The following is a 19,242-nucleotide window of genomic DNA, read 5'->3' as shown; positions in this document are numbered from 1 at the left end:
TCAGATACCCGTGGAATACTCCAAAGCGGTTGGGACCTGGTCTGAATGTCCTCCATGTCCTGACCGTGCGGGTTGCCCAGGGGCGTCCTTTAGATGTAGATTGTAAGCAGCCATTTGGAAAACAAACAGTAACATCTCTGGGTGAAAACGCTCTGCAGAGTGGCGTCAATTCCTGGTTCAGTGATGTCACTTCTGGGTTCCGCACCTCTTACATTGGGGCGGGTTTAACTTAGTGGGGTAAAGAATGCGGTTAAGCAGGTTCGGGTTGGGATACGGGCAGGCGGGTACAGGTTGGGCAAGGTTCTGCAAAAACAGGCGTGCGTAGGTCTCTAGAACAGGGTCTAGGACGACTGTGAATGTGGGATCTTGGGGCAACTGCTCCATCAAAGGACACAGAAATGATGGCTACTGTATGGGCTGAAAGTAATGTCAACATGAAATAAATGGAGCTGATGCCAACACTCCCCAAAGGTAATGAGGCCCAATCAGCCTGCCGTGCTCCTGCATATTTAATCATGTAGTGGCTAAATCTCTTTTCCTTCTCTAAAACAAACAAGAAAATCAGGCAATCAGTCATAGAATAAAACCAAAGTTAAAATATGTCTATTCATCTATAATGAAATCGAGCTGCCAGGAGACGTTATTTTGCTATAATAACATTTTATCCCTGCTTAAGACAGCAGATAAAGTAGATATAGGGGGGGGAGAGTTTATGTGAAACAGATTTTATTTCAGGAAATGTCTAAACCATATAGATCCATGGTATCAATCAACAGTGTCCGACTTCTCATCCTGCAGCTGCTGAAAGCAGAACAAATCCCAAATATAAGCAGATGCATGATCCCTGCAGCTGGAGGGCTGCCAGCCTCACATCCCTGATATATGGGCTTGTGTTCAATGGAATAATATTTTCTTCTTCTGAAATCCCTTATATTTTAGCTCTAACATCTCCCCCATTGACATATACAACCTGTTCATTTTGTTTTTAACTAGTTGCCTGGCATTCCAGTAGGAGAATTTCAGGGACCTTGTGGGAGGAAATCAGGAGCCACACACATTGGGGGTTATTTATTAAAGTCCGAATGTCCGAGTTTTTTTTTATATAAAATCTGAATTTTTAGTGGAAAAGAAAAACTCGAATTTTATTAAACCCCGGTAGGATGTTACAAGTCCAAATAAAAGTCAGTGGGAGAAGTCGCGAAGATATCCTGATCTGCGCTGAGTTTTGTGCATTAATCCGAAGATTTTCAGGCAAAAATACGAAAAAATCTGAGTTTGTGGGTGTTAAATCCTAAAAACTCATACGAGTGAGGTTGTGGAATGCACTGCCGGGTGATGTTGTGATGCTGATTCAGTTAATGACTATAAGAATGGCTTGGATGATTTTTTGGACAGACATAATATCAAAGGCTATTGTGATACTAAACTCTATAGTTAGTATAGATATGGGTATATAGAATTTAATTAAAAGTAGGGAGGGGTGTGTATGGATGCTGGGTTTTCATTTGGAGGGGTTGAACTATGTAACTATGAGTCGAATTCTATCACGATTTTTTTCCTGCAGAGGAAATTTTCGGAAAAATGTATTGATAAATAAGGGGGAAAAATACTCAGATACTTTCAGATTTTGATAAATAACCCCCATAGAGTAGTACAAGCCATTGCTGTTCTTCTTTAAAATAACAATTCGGCAGAGAGCGCCACCAGCGTTTTGTGTGTTCCTCCAATGATCCCCTGCTCTGACTGAAGGTCCAGTGCAGAGAGTCACTGGGAAGAACCATTAAAATGGTGGCAAAATGCTACAGATAATTTATACACATTTCTGGTCTCAATTAAAGATAGCAGATATAAATCACACACTATTTTTGATAGTAGTCAGTACAAAAGTAGAACAAATCTTGGTCCCAGGTTAGCCTAAGAAAGTGGCACCTCCCAGTCATTTGGAGCTAAATTGTGACTTAAATGGGTGGTTCACCTTTAAGTCAACTTTTAGTATGTTATAGAACAGTGATCCCCAACCAGTAGCTCGTAAGCAACATGTTGCTCACCAAACCCTTGGATGTTGCTCTCAGTGATCTCAAAGCAGGTGCTTATATTTGAATTCCAGGCTTGGAGTCAAGTTTTGGTTGCATAAAAACCATGTTTACTGCCTTACAGACCCATATGTAAGCTGCCAGTCCACATAGGGGCTACCAATAGCCAATCACAACCCTTATTTGGCACCACCCAGGAACATTTTTCATGCTTGTGTTGCTCCCCAACTCTTTTTACATCTGAATGTTGCTCACAGGTGAAAAAGGTTGGTGACCCCTGTTATAGAATGATCAATTCTGAGCAAATTTTCAATTTGTCTTCATTATTTATTTTGTATAGTTTTTAAATGATTTGCCTGACTCTTTCCAGCTTTTAAATGGAGGCCACTGACCCCCATCTAAAAACAAATGCTCTGTAAGGCTACACATTTCAAAAGTCAAAGTAAACTTTATTGTCATCTCAGCAGTATACAAATATATAGAGAGACAAGACGACGTGGCTCCAGCTAGTACAGATATCAGATTGTCTCTGATGTAGTAATAATTATTTATCATTATTGCTACTTTTTATTAATCGTCTTTCGATTCAGGCCTCTCCTATTCATATCCCAGTCTCTTATTCAAATCGGTGTATGGTTGCTAGGGTAACTTGGACCCTAGTAACCAGATTGCAGAAATAGCAGACTGGCGAACTGTGAAATAAAAAGCTAAATAACTCAAAACCCACAAATAATAAAAAATGAAAACCGATTGCAAATTGTCTCAGAATATCACTCTCTACATCATACTAAAAGTTAACTCAAAGGTGAACAACCCCTTTAAAGGGGTGGCTCACTTTAAAGTAAATTTTTTGTATGTTATAGAATGACCAATTCTAAACAACTTTTCAATTGGTCTTCATTGTTTGTTTTGTATTGTTTTTTTTAATTATTTCTTCTCTTTCCAGCTTTCAAATGGGAGTCACTGACTTCATTTAATGCTCTGAAAGGCTACAAATGTATTGTTATTGCTACTTTTCATTACTCCTCTTTCTATTCAGGCCTTTCCTGTTCCTGTTCCGTTGATTCAAATCAAGGCATGGTTAATTTGGAGCCTAGCAATCAGATGGCTGAAATTGCAAACTGGAGAGCTGCTAAATAAAAAGCTTAATAACTCAATATCCCCCTCTACGTCATACTAAGGGTTTTATTTACTAAAACTCAAATTTTTCTCATAATTTCTATAAAACTAACCCAATGGTACTCCCATCCACGATTTTACAATATAATAACTCAAAAAATTCAGTTCACCTCATTCACATCATACTATAAGTTTACTCAAAGGTGAACAACCCCCTTTAAATGACCCCTTTAGTCTCGAGGGGGTCATTAAAGACTGTAAGCGCCATTGACATGATTTTGACAACTATACGTGATTGCAAAGAGATCATTTTGAGGCAAATACCTTCAATGGACGGGGTTTAACGTGCAACTGACGGCACTTGCGATGGTAAATGAACCCTTTGGCCTTTGTGATAGTCATGGGAGATGTTAGTCATATTATTTTGACTTTTTCTTTCCGTTCCTTTAGCTTTTGATCCTGGATTAAATATACTAATGTTAGGTCTACTTATTCAGGATTAGATTCTTTGCTTTTAATCTCATTTCTTTATTTTCTTCTCTCTCTCCTCTCTCCCACTGTTTATTTTATTACGGTCTCTAGTAGCTACAACTACTAAAGGCCCTAATAAAATGAACAGAGGGAGAGAGAAACCAAATACTTGGGGATTCCATATTACTGGGTTCTACACTGCCTGCTGACATCGGCTTTAGGCGTTTTTATAAAGCAACCGACTTGGTTGCCCCCCACGTTGGAAGAGCTTTGTAGCTGTAGAATAAAAAATGCAGATGCCGCTGAGCCGTTACTGAAGAAAGAGCGAGTAGTGAGGCAAATACAGAACAAGAACCCTGACACACGACATGTCCCTCAATCAGACAGGCAAACAATGATTTATGAGTCATTTTACATTTGAATAAAGAAATGTTATTAAGTCTTAACAGCGGGCGCTGAATAACACCAGGAATCGCTATTTTAAAAAGTAGAATAAAAGGAATATGTATAATAATTTAGCCTCAGAACAGAATAAAGAAGTGGGAAAAAGAGCGTTTTTAGCCCAGCACTGCCAACTGTCTCTACTCTCTCCTACTGCAGCTCTGCTATATGGACGAGCCCCTGAACAGCCCCCCTTATTTTCACTCCCCGACTTTGCATAGGCTAAAACGCTGAGATTTAAAGGCTGGAGACCTGGCATTTAGAGCAAACAGCTTTAATGAGCCATTATCTGCACGACCCTCCAGATAAATAGCTTTATTGTTTGTTTTTTTAAAGTTCAAAGACTTAATTAAATCTGTCCACACTTTGTTTCCTTCTATATCCTATAGCAGTGATCCCCAACCAGTAGCTCGCGAGCAACATGTTGCTCTCCGACCCCGTGGATGTTGCTCTCTGTGTCCTCAAAGCAGGTGCTTATTTTTGAATTTTTGGCTTGGAGGCAAGTTTTAATTGCATAAAGACTATATATAGTGCCAAGTAGAGCCTCCTGTAGGCTTCAAGTCCACATAGGGGCTACCAAATAGCCAATCACAGCCTTTGTTTGGCACCCCATGGGACTTTTACATGATTGTGTTGCTCCCCAACTCTTTTTACATTTGCATGTGGCTCACGGGTAAAAAAGGTTGGGGACCCCTGTCCTATAGTAAAACAGTAACTACTGGCCATTCGTTATTTATAAGGAAAATGCAGAAAGCTGGAAATTGTTTCATCATTAGCAAATGAGCAGAAAATAGAAAGTACAGAACTACAGTAAATACCAAAGTAATGAGTAGCATGCAAAGTGTAATCCCTTAGCAGTGGCATGTGTATATCCCCCTTGTATCTGTCATATGTACAGGTATGGGACCTGCTATCCATGTTGGGATGGACCTACGGTTTTCTGGATAACAGATCTTTCTGTAAGTTGGATCTTCCTACCTTACGTCTACTAGAAAATCACGTAAACCCAATAGGCTGGTTTTGCTTCCAATAAGGATTAATTATATCTTAGTTGGGATCAAGTACAAGCTACTGTTTTATTATTACAGAGAAAAAGGAATTATTGGATAAAATGGAGTTTATGGGAGACGGCCTTTCCATAATTCAGAGCTTTCTGCATAATGGGTTTCCGGATAAGGTTCCCATACCTATGCTGTTTTATCATAACAGGGAAAAAGGAAATCATTTTTAAAATTCTGGATTATTTTGATAAAATGGAGTCTATTTGTTATATAATTTTTTTAAAAAAAATTGGATTATTTGGATAAAATGGAGTCTATGGGAGACTTTCCAAGCTTTCTGGATAACAGGTTTCTGGATAATGGATCCTATACCTGTATATGTCGCTTGTAAAACCGCCAGTAGTAACACGCTTTTGTGTTGAACTGTACATACAGCTGCGTCTGCATTGCAGCAATTGTATAGTAAACGACAGATTGGCAGCATTTACAGAGATTTTTGCAGTGGATTCACCATCTTTTCCAAGTGTTAAATAGGTTGTTCACCTTCAAATAACCGTATAGTATAATGTATAATATGGTAGTATAGTAGTGGTATAGTATAATGTAGAGAGTGATATTCTGAGACAATTTGCAGTTGGTTTTCACTTTTAATTATATGTGCTTTATGAGTTATTTAGCTTTTTATTGCAGCAATTTCTGCAATCTGATTGCTAGGGTCCAAATTCCCCTAGCAACCATGCACTGATTTGAATAAGAGACTGGAATATGAACAGGAGATGCCTGAATAGAAAGATGAGGAATAAAAAGTAGTAGGGATGCACCGAATCCAGGATTCAGCCAAGATTCTGCTTTTTTCAGCAGGATTCAGATTCGGACAATTCCAAGTGCCTGGCAGGACTGAAGCAAAAAAATTACACTCTTTTTTCCCTTTTTTACATATGCAAATTAAGGATTGGATTCGGTTTGGTATTCGGCCGAATCTTTCACAAAGGATTTGGGATTCGGCCGAATCCTAAAATAGTGAATTCAGTGCATCCCTAAAAAGTATCAATAACAATGAGGGGCACATTTACTAAGGGTCGAATTTTGAAGTGAAAAAAACTTCAAAATTCGACCATCGAATTGTAGTAGTTCGATATTCGAAGTCGAAGTCAAAGTTTTTTTTGATCGAATATGGGAATATTTGATGGAAGTACTGTAAATTCGTTCGATCGATCGATTAAATCCTTCGATTCTAATGATTTAATCGATCGAACGAACGATTTTCAAAAAAAAAACTTTGACTTCTAACAACTTAGCCAAATGTTGCCTATAGGTTCTAGGAGGTCCCCATAGGCTAACATAGCAATTCGGCAAGTTTAAGGTGGAGAAGTGTTGAAGTCGAAGTTTTTTAACGAGAGAGTACTTCGATTTTCTCATGGTCGAATATTCATTGTTTTTTCAATTCGAGTCAAAGTCGAATTTGGCATATTCGATGGTCGAAGTACCCAAAAAAATTCTTTGAAATTCGCAGTTTTTGAATTCGAAAATTCACTTCAACCCTTAGTAAATGGGCCCCTAAATATGTAGCCTTACAGAGCATTTGTTTTTAGATGGAGTCAGTGACCCCCATTTGAAAGCTGGAAAGTTTCAGAGGAAGAAGGCAAATAATATAAAAACTATGAAAAAATGAAGGCCAATTAGAATGCTGCTGAGAATTAGTCATTTTATAACATTCTAAAACTTAACTTAAAGGTGAACCATCCTTTAATGGTATTAGGGGTAATTTATTTATCACTAAGGCACTAAGGGGCAGTAGAAGTCATTCAGGTAGCACTCCTGCCTTTGGGAATGGATAAATGGATAAAAATGTGGGTGTTCAGTAGAAAGAAATCTTCCTTTACTCTTTCCTTCCACAAGGATAGATGAGGCGCCGGCAGCCCGGCACACTCTGTTCCCCCATTGGTTGACAAAGGGCAACTAAAACTACACAACACAAATTCTCAGCATCTAAACAAACATACAATAAATTGTGTTGACTCCAACCTTTTTGTGAGGACATTTCTGTTCCCTGTGCTTTCAGCTTGGCCATACAGTTCATCTCCTGCTGCTTGAGGACCAGCTTCATTCTGCATTCTGGGTGGAAACCATGGACCTGTTAAAAATGACAAAACATTGAGACTCTTCCTATTTTCACCTGCGATTTTATTGTACTTTATAAATCTCCATCAAAGAAAAATGTCAGGTTCCTCCTCTGCCAGTGACTCATTCCCCGGGCTGCAATGTTATCTTTCCTAATAATAATATTATTCAATTCTTTCTTTCCACAGTTCAATTGAAATCAGCCACGGATATAGAGTCATGTTTAGAAAAGTTTAAAAACGTAAAACTTTTCACAGTGACTATCACAAGCTCTGCGAGTTTCATTTGTCACCTCTCTGGATAGTTGGAAGAGTTTAGATGCCAGGGACTTCCCGTACCAGTTGAACGGATGAGTAGTGAAACATTTTCGATGATTACTCAAGTCCATTTGCTCTAGCATTACTTCTACTAGCTATTCCATGACCTGAACGAATGAAAACCTTCATAGACATACTTTTGCAGGAATTAAAGGTTGAACAATTTCATTATAATATGTTCATTAAAATCTACATGGACCTCTGGCTATTAGAATAATGTGTTTCATGCTTATGTAGGGACCCTGAGGTTTGGGTACTTTTAACTCAGGCAGTCTCCCCATTATAATAGGACACCTAATGGTCCTTTAGTTTAACTCAGGCAGCTATGTCCCTTTTCCTGGGTCCACAGAAATTAAAGGGTTTGTCCACTAGGTGGCAGCAGTATAAAGGGGTTTAGCACCATGTGTTCAGGGTCTTTTCCTGGGGCCTTGCCTTTTTGTGAGGTATTACAGGTCCAGGGCTGACGATGTTAAGAATAGATCGAGATATTTAGATTGTGTCATAGTTGCTCTAGGAGCAATAGAGAGGCTCAGGGTATGTAGTGAGCAGTTTCCGCTCCAATGAGGAGAATTAGTGGGGTTAGGACCCCGTGGTATGTAAACCACTAGAGCAGGGACTACAGTTAGGGTTGCCACCTTTTCCTATATTTTTTACCGACTGGTGGGGGCGGGAACAAAAAGGGGTGGAGTGTGATGTCAAAAGGGGGCGGGGTAATGACGTAAAGGGGGCAGGGCCAAGACGCAAAGTGCTCAAGACCGAGGACTTAAGATACATTTACAGGGGATTGGGGCAGGCTGAGGGGTCTTTTTAAGGGTATTACAAATTTACTGGCAGCTACATTGCCGGTAAATTACCGGCCGGGTGGCAACCCTAACTACAGTGGGTGAGTTGAAGACCAGATAGGGTGCCAAGACTCAAGACCCCAGGCTCAATACAGTGGGTGAGGACCAAGTCCGGTCCCAAAATACAAGACCCCATGCTGAGAAACCCAAGCCTTAGTGATCATCAGGGATATCGACTAGTGAGAGTGGTAATTATCTTTTGAGTATTTCATTGCTGCTGCTCTGACAAAGTTATCTATCTTGTATATCAGCTCACCTGGAGCACCTGGCATCTGCTTGGGGGAGTATTGCTATTTAACACTATCCTGTTACTATTATTCTGTGGACATCTAAGTGCCTGTGAATTACTCCATTGCAACAGTTCCCTGTTAAATAAACAAGTTATTTTACTGCAAAGAAACTTGTCTGACTGAATTACACCAGGTACCGGGAGTTGCAGGGAGTTGCACGTGTATACTGGGGTCCTGGGCACATTACAAGCAGTTTTAGGCTGGTCACACATAGTCACAAATCCACAGCTAAAGTGCACTCAAGGGTGTGCTAAACTTACCTAAGCAATGGTTGGTAGTTATTTATCATCGGGATGATCTTATCAATTGGCCCCAAGCCAATGATCAGTTCATAATGGGGGGGTCTACAGAGACCCCATTTTGTGAAGCCCGGATCAATGCAGAGATATGGTTCTCAACCTACGGGATTTTCAAACCTGTCCAATGGATATCTGGCTGGTTTCCTGTAGACCCTATACAAAGACTGATCAGCTGCCAATTTCTTTTGAAGGGGTCCAGTTGGCAGTTTGTATCGGACCATACCTGGCCATATGGTCGGACTGGACCAGCGAGACCAGGCACTCCCCCAGGACACTCATCTCCCTCCCCCAACACGCTGAAGGTTGGTTTCATTTACAAGCGCTCAGGGTGGGTGTTGGCAGCCGCTGTAGGGGGGTGCGGGGGCTGGGGCAGCAGCCCCGGTGGCACCTGCCCCCACCAATCAGCCTACTGGTTGCATTTTGTCAAAATGATTTATGTACGTAGATTTTAGGGATTGGATCATTTACCCACAATGCAGATTGCCCCCCCCCCACACACAATTGCAGATGTGTTTGATCCAATTGCAGGCCATGAATTGCACTAGTTGGGTTGACATTATTTTCGACACTCAGGGGCATATTTATCAAGGGTCGAATTTCGAATTGAAAAAACTTTGAAATTCTAATTCAAAAAGACCAACCGAAATTAAGTTGAAGTTTTTTTTTGGGTCGAATAGGTCTGTTTTCGATCGAATAAGTCAGTTTCCGGGCGAATTCGAATCGTTCGAACCTTATTAATAGCACAGAGGCATAGGTCATCGTGTACTACATTTCTAGCTACTTTAGTTCTCCTTTAAAGGGGTTGTTCACCTTTAAATTAACTTTTTGTATGATTGAAAGAGAAAAAAACTTTGATTTTTCAAAGTCCACCAATTGACTCCAAATAGGTTCTAGGTTCTAGGAGGTCCCCCATAGGCTAAAACAGAAATTTGGCAGGTTTTTGATGGCGAATGGTCGAAGTCGAACATTCTAATCGAATTTGGACTATTCCCTAGTCGAAGTACAGAAAATAGTTGGAAATTTTTATTTTTTTCATTCACCTCGACCTTTGATAAATCTGCCCCTCACTGTCACAACAACATCTGCTCCCAGTTCTTTAGCTGCTTCACAACAAAAGTGCAAACAGCAGCAGTAAACACAACCACCTTTAAAGGAGAACTAAACCCTGAAAATTAATATGGCTAGAGATGCCATATGTGAAATATTGAACTTACTGAACCAGCCTAAAGGTTTGGCATCTCTATAGTAGTAATGATCCACGACTTCAAAGTTGTCACAGAAGTTTGCCATCTTGGATTTTGTTAAGAGTGTCTTCGACACGCACATGCTCAGTGAGCTGTTGAGAAGCTAAGTTAAGGGGTCGTCCCAAATCATCAAACAGAGAATGAGGTTGGTCTGTAATATAAGCTGATGCTACAGGGCTGATTATTAAATTCTGATGCTAATTGCACTGGTTTCTGTGCTGCCATGTAGTAATTATCTGTATTAATTACTAATCAGCCTTATATTGTGACATTTCTATTCTATGTGTACTGTATATTGTGAGTGGGTCCCTAAGCTCAGTAAGTGACAGCAGCACAGAGCATGTGCAGTGAATCAGCAGAAAAGAAGATGGGGAGCTACTGGGGCATCTTTGGAGACACAGATCTTTACTGCTAAAGGGCTGTGGTTGCCTTGGGCTGGAACAGAAGCACAAAACATAATGTACAACAATTCTAGCTACAGTACTTCCGTTATGCTTCTTCTCCCTTAATGAATGCCGCCAATTTGTGCAGTGACTGAGGCACAGGTTGCAGGACTGCAATAGTAATTACGCTTAATAAATGAGCCTTAATAATATCTCCCCCAAAAGAATGTCTTGTCTTTGCTGGAGTAATCGAATCCAGTAGCAGCCAATAAACGGCTATACATTTTTGTGTTTTTTTTCCTCGATTCGTTTCAAAGGGAATTGATAGGAATTAAATCAGCGCAGAAGATTATATTCTGAATTGATCTGATTCAATCAAGTTTCCTGTATTTATTATGAAATCACGCACTGATTGCGACTGATTAAAATCGATTGATTCATAAATTGTGAGTCTGGAGCAATGAAGCTTCTTCCCTCTGCTGTTAGATAGGTTCCCCCAACTCATTTCTATACATGTATTGTTTTCTGTAATATGTTTTTATTCTGTTCATCAATATCCTTCTTGATCCAAACGGGATGTTTAATTAGTTCAGATTGTGATATGAGTTTATATCAGGCCTGACACTTTCCAGGGCATAATTATAGGTCAGACCTCCTAACGGGCTGTGATAGAGAAGAGGATTACTGGTATCACTCAACACTCTAAGGGGGAGCTGACTCCTATATCTACCCATAGTACTTCCATTGATAAAATCCTATTCCCATACAATCTGTGGTTATTCTGTGGTTGATTGTGTGTATATATACAGTACAGGTATATTACCCGTTATCCGGAAAATCATTATTCAAAAGGCTCCATATTATGAGAAGGCCAGTTTTCATAGACTCCCATTTAAACAAATAATTCTTATTGTTAGAAATGATTTCCCTTTCTTCTGTAATAATAATAAAACTGTAGCTTTTACTTGATCCCAACTAAGATATAATTAATTCTTATTGGAGGGAAAAAGTATTAAAGGGTGTATTACAGGTTTAAATGATATTTTAGTAGAAATAAAGTATGAAGATACGAACTACAGAAAGGCCCCTTATCGGGAAGACCCCAGCTCCTGAGCATTCTGCATAACAGGTCTCGTACCTGTATATGGGTATAGGATTCCTTCCGTACCGCCCGCATTTTCAGTGGCATGCGGGCTGCCGGGGGGCCACCCCCTGCTCCCCGGTAGTTCTGCCACTGTTGGAAACCCATTACCCAGAAAGTTCAAAAGTACAGGACTTCTATGTCCCATAGGGGCAAATTTACTAAAGAGCGAAGTGACTAAAGCTGGCGAAAATTCACCAGCGTGACGTCATTTCGGGACTTTGCAGATTTACTAACGCCCCTGGCGTAAATTTGCTAGCGAAGGAGATAGACTCTAGCGCTACTTCGCACTCTAACGCCAGATGAATTTTCGCTCTGGCGAATGGACGTAACTACGCAAATTCACTTAGATGTGGATTTTAATGAACGTTTCCTCTTGCGCCAGACTTGCCTTCGCCACCTTAGACCAGGCGAAGTGCAATAGAGTAGATAGGACTTCCTCAAAAAAAATTGGAAAATGTATCTAAGTCCCAAAAAATGCTGGCAACTTTTCATTTTTCAGGGTGATAGGCTGCATTTTTTTAGGGTTCTCGGCTTCCCCCCTACATTTCCTAAGATATGGCACATAAACTATACACTGGGCTCATGTGTAGGGAAATATAACAACTATATATTCTTTATTAAGGTTCCCTGGACTTGTGTAGTGTAATGTATTTGCTGCAACATATAAGTCTATTCAACTTTAACTTCCCGCCGTATGCAAATTAGCCAACACTAGCGCAACTTCGCCAGCGTTCGGCGCCCTGGACGCAACTTAGCATTTTAGTAAATTAGCATTGTCCTGGCGAAGTGTGGCGATGTAAGCGAAGCCGTCGCTGGCGAATTTCCGCAGGTTAGTGAATTTGCCCCTTAGACTCCCATTTATCCAAATAGTCAAAATTTTAAAAATTATTTATTTTTTCTCTGTAATAATAAAACAGTAGTTTGTACTTGATCCCAACTAAGATATAATTAATCCATATTAGAAGCAAAATCAGCCTATTGGGTTTATTTAATGTTTACATGATTTTCTAGTATAAAGACCACGGGTAAATACGGAAAGATCCGTTATCCAAAAATCCAGAGCATTCCTGATAACAGGTCCCATACTGTATATATATATATATATATATATGTATATATATATATATATATATATATATATATATATATATATATATATATATATATATATATATATATGTATGTATATAAAGAAATGTGTGTGTTTTTTGAAGTCTTCCTGTTGAATTACCATCAAATAATCAGTGTATTTCCAAGGAACATTCTTAAAGGAGTTGTTCACCTTTGAGTTACTTTTAGTATGATGCAGAGAGGGATATTCTTAAACAATTTGCAATTGGTTTTCCTTTTTTTATCATTTGTGGTTTTTGAGTTATTTAGCTTTTTATCTGGCCGTTCTCCCGTTTGCATTGTCAGCAATCTGGTTGCTAGCGTCTAAATAACCCTAGCAACCATGCATTGATTTGAATAAGAGACAGGAATATGAATAGGAGAGGCCTGAATAGAAAGATGAGTAATAAAAAGTAACAATAACAATACATTTGTAGCCTTACTGAGCATTTGTTTTTTAGATGGGTCAGTGAACCCATTTGAAAGCTGGAAAGAGTCAGAAGAAAAGGTAAAAACTATAAAACGTAAATTAAAAAGTTTCTAGAAGTTAAGTTAACTTAACGGTGAACCACCGCTTTAAAATATAAACATGAAGTCATATCATTAAAGGGAGTCCTGAGAATCTTTGCTGTACAGATCATTGTTTTTTAGGACCCTTCTTTACCTCTCTCTATTTTTGATGTATACACCCTTCTATCGTACAGCACTGTCCGCTAGGTTGGTGCTTTATAAATGTTAATAATTATAATTATATTTTTATTGTCCAACCAAACTCATGCAATCTAGTTGGGTATAGTTACATCTGCTGGTCCGATGGTGCCCTCTACAGATTTTCTAAATTACTGACAAACATCCATCTCTATCAGCCATCCAACCCCTGATGGATATTATTTAAAGGGGAAGGAAACCTAGTTGGCGCAAAAACCCTCCCCCCCTCCCGTGTGTTGCCCACCCTCCCTCCTCCCCCCTGGCCTACCCGTCCCGCTGGGCAAATGCCCCTAACTTGTTACTTACCCTTCTGCGCAGTTCCAGTCCAGGGAGTTCACAGACGACATCTTCTTCCACGCGATCTTCTTCCTGCTTTGACCGGCGCATGTAGATCCGTACCGGCAATATGCTCCAACTGCGCATGCGCCAAAACGCCATCAAAGCAGGAAGAAGATCGCGAGGAGGGAGGGTGGGTAACACACGGGAGGGGGGGAGGGTTTTTGCGCCAACTAGGTTTCCTTCCCCTTTAAGGGTCCAAATCAATCATGAACAGTGTGCAAAGCTGCTCCCCCATGAAAATATTAAGCTAGTTATTTCTACAAAAGGAGGCTCAGCAAGTACAAGTATGAGACCTGTTATCCAGAGTGCTTGGGACCTGGGGTTTTCCGGATAATTGATCTTTCTGTAATTTGGATCTTCATACTTAAGTCTACTAGAAAATCATGTAAACATTAAATAAACCCAATAGGCTGATTTTGCTTCCAATAAGGATTAATTATATCTTAGTTGGGATCAAGTACAAGCTACTGTTTTATTATTACAGAGAAAAAGGAAATCATTTTGAAAAATTTAAATTATTTGTGGGAGCTTTATGGATTACGTTTTTCTGGATAACGGTTCCCATACCTGTACATAAAGCCGTGCCATATTTAGATTTGGGATGCACCAAATCCAGGATTCAGTTTGGGATTCAGCCAGGACTCTGCCTTTTTCAGCAGGATTCGGATTTGGCCCAAATCCGAATTTGCATATACAAATTGGGGGCGGGGAAGGAGATCACGTGGCTTTTTGTCACAAAACAAGAAAGTAAAAAATATTTTCCCCTTCCCACTCCTAATTTGCATATGCAAATTAAGATTTGGTTCAATATTTGGCAAAATCTTTCGTAAAGGATTCGGGGGTTCGGTCAAATCCAAAATAGTGGATTCTGTGCATCCCTAATTTAGAAATAATCGTAAATAAATAATACGGGTCTCAGTGCTTTGCAATGCAAATATCACAGACAAAGGGACATCAGGATGGAAGTTGTTATTATAAAGTAACATTAAAGAACTGTGCAAGGAGCTGAATAGTTTTGCGAGGCAGTGTAGGATACAGAACTTCAATGTGAGAATATTCAGTCCAATATTAGCTCCCCCCACGTGAGCTTACAACCTAATTTCTCATTCAATAGGGTCAAGTGGAAACCCCCACAGACAGTGCCGAGCTTGGGGATCAAACCCAAGACCCTCAGGGATGTGAAACAGTGCAGGGGAACTTCATGTGGTCATTTTTTTAACTATTCCAAGCCAAAGCTTAAAATGCTATCTGGTTGTTTGGATGGAGCGTCACGGGGTCACTGACCCCAACGACAACAAATTAAAACAATTATTCCGTTTCATCGAAATCCTTCTTTCTTTCACTTATACTTCTTTGGAGGCCATCTCCTAATCATATTCATCTTTTTTCTGTCTTCCAAGCTGCCGTCTGGTTACTAAGGTAACTAAGCCCTAGCAACTTACAGAAGTGAAAATTCCAAGCCTGACAGCTGTACTAGACACACTGTAAATGATTTAAACAAATGTAAGAAAAATTGCCTTTAGATGCTACTGACTACATCAAATATCAGTGTTTTTCCTGACAAAGAGCTTATTAATAAAGTTAAAGGGGATGTAAACCTTAAAATAAAATTTTGCCGAATGAAAAAAATGTGTCATGTACAGTTAAGATACATTTTTACTGGTTATAAGCATAATAAATATAGCTGATATTGAAAGCAGTAGGGAAGCACCGAATCCAGGATTTGGTTCGGGATTCGGCCAGGATTCGACCTTTTTCAGCAGGATTCAGATTCGGCTGAACCCATTCTGCCCGGCCCGAACTGAATCCGATTCCTAATTTGCATATGCTAATTAGGGGCGGGGAGGGAAATCGGTTGACTTTTTGTCACAAAACAAAGAAGTAAAAAATGTTTTCCCCTTCCCACCCCTTATTTGCATATGCAAATTAGGGTTCAGATTCAGCCAAATCTTTTGTGAAGGATTCGGGGGTTCGGCCGAATCCAAAATAGTGGATTCGGTGCATCCCTAGAAAGCAGTGCTGGTTCTAAGGCGGAAACATTTCGTACCATTTGATTCTAGAAAATTCTGACATTTTTCAAGGTTTATCAACAGAAAAAAAATCTTGGACATTCAAAGGAAAGGATTTGGGGAGCTTCAATGGGATGTGTATTTTCTGCATTTAAACTATTTTTATTTTTTTACTTTTTACATTTTAAAAAAATAAACGTAACCATTTTTTCATGACAATTACGTTTTTATTGTAAGAGACTCTGGGGCTCATTTATCAACACTGGGAAAATGTGCCCATGGGCAGTTACCTATAGCAACCAATCAGTGATTAGCTTTTTAAAGCCAGCTGCAAGTAAAACAATGAATGCAGCAATCTGATTGGTTGTCATGGGTTACTGCCCATGGGTAAATTTGCCCAGTGTTGCTAAATACCCCCAAATTTAAGCACAATTTATTTTCTGTCATCGTGTTTCGAAAAAAACTTGAATTTGAAAATTACTATCTCGGCGTCCAACCGTTGAAACAATGCAGTAGAAGTTAGTTGTCCTTCAACCACGACAGGGCTGTTAATCAGCTGGCTTCTGCTACATTGTTTCAGGAGGCAGTAGCAGCAGTGCAGAGCATAGTAAAAGACACGCAGGTTCCTATTGCAATGACATTTACAAATAACCTTAAAATCATTGAAAATGAGCGATGGGTGTATAATGGGATGTTGCTTAGAATGCCATTTTCTATTATTATTAGGCAGCATTTTATTTTGGGGTTTACCTCCCAATTAAAGGGGTTGTTCACCTTTGAGTTATTATGATGTAGAGAGTGATATTCTGAGACAATTTGCAATTTGTTTTCATTTTTTATTAATTGTGTTTTTTATTTAGCTTTTTATTAAGCAGCTCTCCAGTTTGCAATTTCAGTTGTCTGGTTGCTAGGGTCCAAATTACCCTAGCAACTATGCATTGATTTGAACAACAGACTGGAATATGAATAGGAGAGAGTAATAAAAAGTAGCAATAACAAAAAATGTATCGCTTTAGAGAGCATTTGTTTTTAGATGGGGTCAGTGACCCCACCGAATCAATTGATTTTTTTCAGGACTTTGATGAGAATTTTTTGGATTTTTGGGCTTAACCAAAATTGAGATAGGTGCCTCTCCCATTGACTTATACAGGACCTCAACAGGTCTGAGATGGCAGATTTTCAGACTCAAGCTTTTTGCAGCATCAGGGTATAATCATTTTTTTGCCCTAAAAAGCCTCTCCGGTTGCAGTTTCAGCAGTCTGGTTGCTAGGGACCAAATGACCTCAGCAATCCATGCATTGATTTGAATAACAGACTGGAAAATACAGAGGCGAGGACCTGAATAGAAAGATGAGTAATTAAAGTACCAATAACTAAACATGTGTAGCCTTACAGAGCATTTGTTTGTAGATGGGGTCAGTGACCCCCATTTGAAAGCTGGAAAGAGTCAGAAGAAAAAGGCAAATAATTGAAAAACTGTAAAAAAAAAAAATTAGACCAATTGAAAAGTTGCTTAGAATGGGCCATTGTATAACATACTAAAAGTTAAGTTACAGGTGAAGCACCCCTTTATGGTCCAGCGTCTGTGTATTCTGGGGGAGCTGCAAAAAGCCAGAATCCGAAAATGTGTCATGTCAGACCTGTCTGTGTCCTGTATAAGTCAATGGGAGAGGTACTTGTATCAATTTGAAGTTATTGTGGTATGTGCTGGGTTGAGCACGAAAATACAACTTTTTCAGGGTTTTCAGGCAAAAAAAACAGCAATTTGGGAAAAAAGCCCAATAAATTCGTAAGATTCGTGTTTTCATTGGATTTTAATCTATTTTTTTCACGATTAAATCAAGTTTTTTTTTATTAATAAATAAGGAGTGGGAGTTAAATCCTACCACTTTCTAAATCCCAGGCGGGTTTTTGCACTTTTTTAAAATGAGCAGGTCGATTATGGGCAGAAAATGCATTTATCAGTACATTTCACACGGTCCCCAGCTGCAGTCAGTGCTAAAGTCTGCGCTCGTGCAGTTCAGCAGCGAAGCTGTCTCTCTTATCTCTCTAGATGGAAGGCACAGGCATCAGCACTATACAGTAGTAAAGGGAACACGTTCCACAAGAGAGGCAGATACTTACAGAAAACAGAAGCGGAACCATCAGCAGGAGCACATGTAAGAGGTTCTCCATGGTGGCACAATCTGGTTACTAGAATTCTGCTGCTGCTGCTGTGATCATCCAAATGCATTAGATCCAATAGCAAAGAGTCCAGACTAGGATCCACACAGTGCCCTGATCCCAGCCCTCCAGTAGTCAATGTATTAATGTATGAGATGCCTGGGCAGTGATCCTGTGGCCACTAAGCTGCGACTGGGCTAAGCCTTCCAGCACATTGACACATTTACATAATGAACTGCTGCTGCTTCTATGTGCCACCGGCAACCACTCACTCCTCTCCGCTGCTCCGGATTCACATCACTCCCAGCACTTTGTTACTGAACTTCAGGCACTGAGTCCAGAGGCAGCAGCAGGGAGTCGTCCCCAGTGTATTTCCATAAATGTAATGAATGGGGGGGAGTAACAGGACCAGCAGAAAAGACTGAATCTCCCAGCGCTGAAGAGCTGCACCTTCTTGCTCTGCACCTACAGCAAACTAATGTCACAAAACAGTGCAGAGACCTGATTAATTATCTAGGCAGCCATATACAGAGCAATAGGTGGGATTCATGCTTATATACAGCATTCTAATAGGCAGGTATATAGAGATGTCACACTGTGTGGGAGATTGAGTGTTCCCTGCCTAATTAAAATTACATTTGTGACTGTAGTTATTTACTAAATCTTGAATTTATCTGGTTGGACTGTTTTGGGCAAAAACATTTTTCATGGAAAAGATTTATTATACTCTGATGATGCAAAAAGCCAGAATCCGAAAATACGCCATCTCAGACCTGTCGAAGTCCTGTATAAAGGTGGCTATACACGAAGAGATTCGCTCGTTTGGCGATGTCGCCAAACGAGTGGACTTCTCCCCGATATGCCCACCTTGAAGTGGGCAATATCAGGCTGATACGAGCCCTAGGGCCCAACGATCGGATCCTAACGATGGGTAACGGGCGGTCGGATCGCGGGACCAGATCAACGAACAGATGCGGCCGCGATCCGACGGGATTTTTAGTCCCGTCCGATCGATATCTGGCCTACTTTTGGCCAGATATCGAGGTAGCCAGTCGAAGGGCCCTATACACGGGCCAATAAGCTGCCGACTCGGTCTGTCTGCAGCATTTATCGGCCCGTGTATGGCCACCTTAAGTCAAAGGGAGAGGTATTTATATCAATTTGAAGTTATTGGGGTATGTTTCGGGGTTTTCGGGCAAAAAATTTAG

The 19,242-nt window shown here is 40.0% G+C and overlaps 1 protein-coding gene across 2 annotated transcripts in view; it reads right to left on the bottom strand.

The window, feature by feature from the left end:
* The window catches only part of vipr2.L (vasoactive intestinal peptide receptor 2 L homeolog), a 62,719-nt gene extending 44,229 nt beyond the window's left edge, over positions 1-18,490 (bottom strand). For both annotated transcript variants that reach the window (XM_041565804.1, XM_018266959.2), the window contains exons 1-2: positions 17,996-18,490; positions 7,091-7,199 (exon numbers count right to left, since the gene is read on the bottom strand). In XM_041565804.1, the coding sequence (XP_041421738.1) occupies positions 7,091-7,199; positions 17,996-18,046 (160 nt within the window). In that variant the 5' untranslated portion in view covers positions 18,047-18,490. The remainder of the gene's footprint in view (positions 1-7,090; positions 7,200-17,995) is intronic.
* Positions 18,491-19,242: the final 752 nt, after the last annotated feature.

The sequence above is a fragment of the Xenopus laevis genome, chromosome 6L (genome assembly GCF_017654675.1).
Source record: "Xenopus laevis strain J_2021 chromosome 6L, Xenopus_laevis_v10.1, whole genome shotgun sequence".
In the NCBI taxonomy this organism is placed as follows: Eukaryota; Metazoa; Chordata; class Amphibia; order Anura; family Pipidae; genus Xenopus; species Xenopus laevis.
Note: the sequence above shows the minus strand (reverse complement) of the source record. Positions and strands in the feature narration are given on the sequence as shown.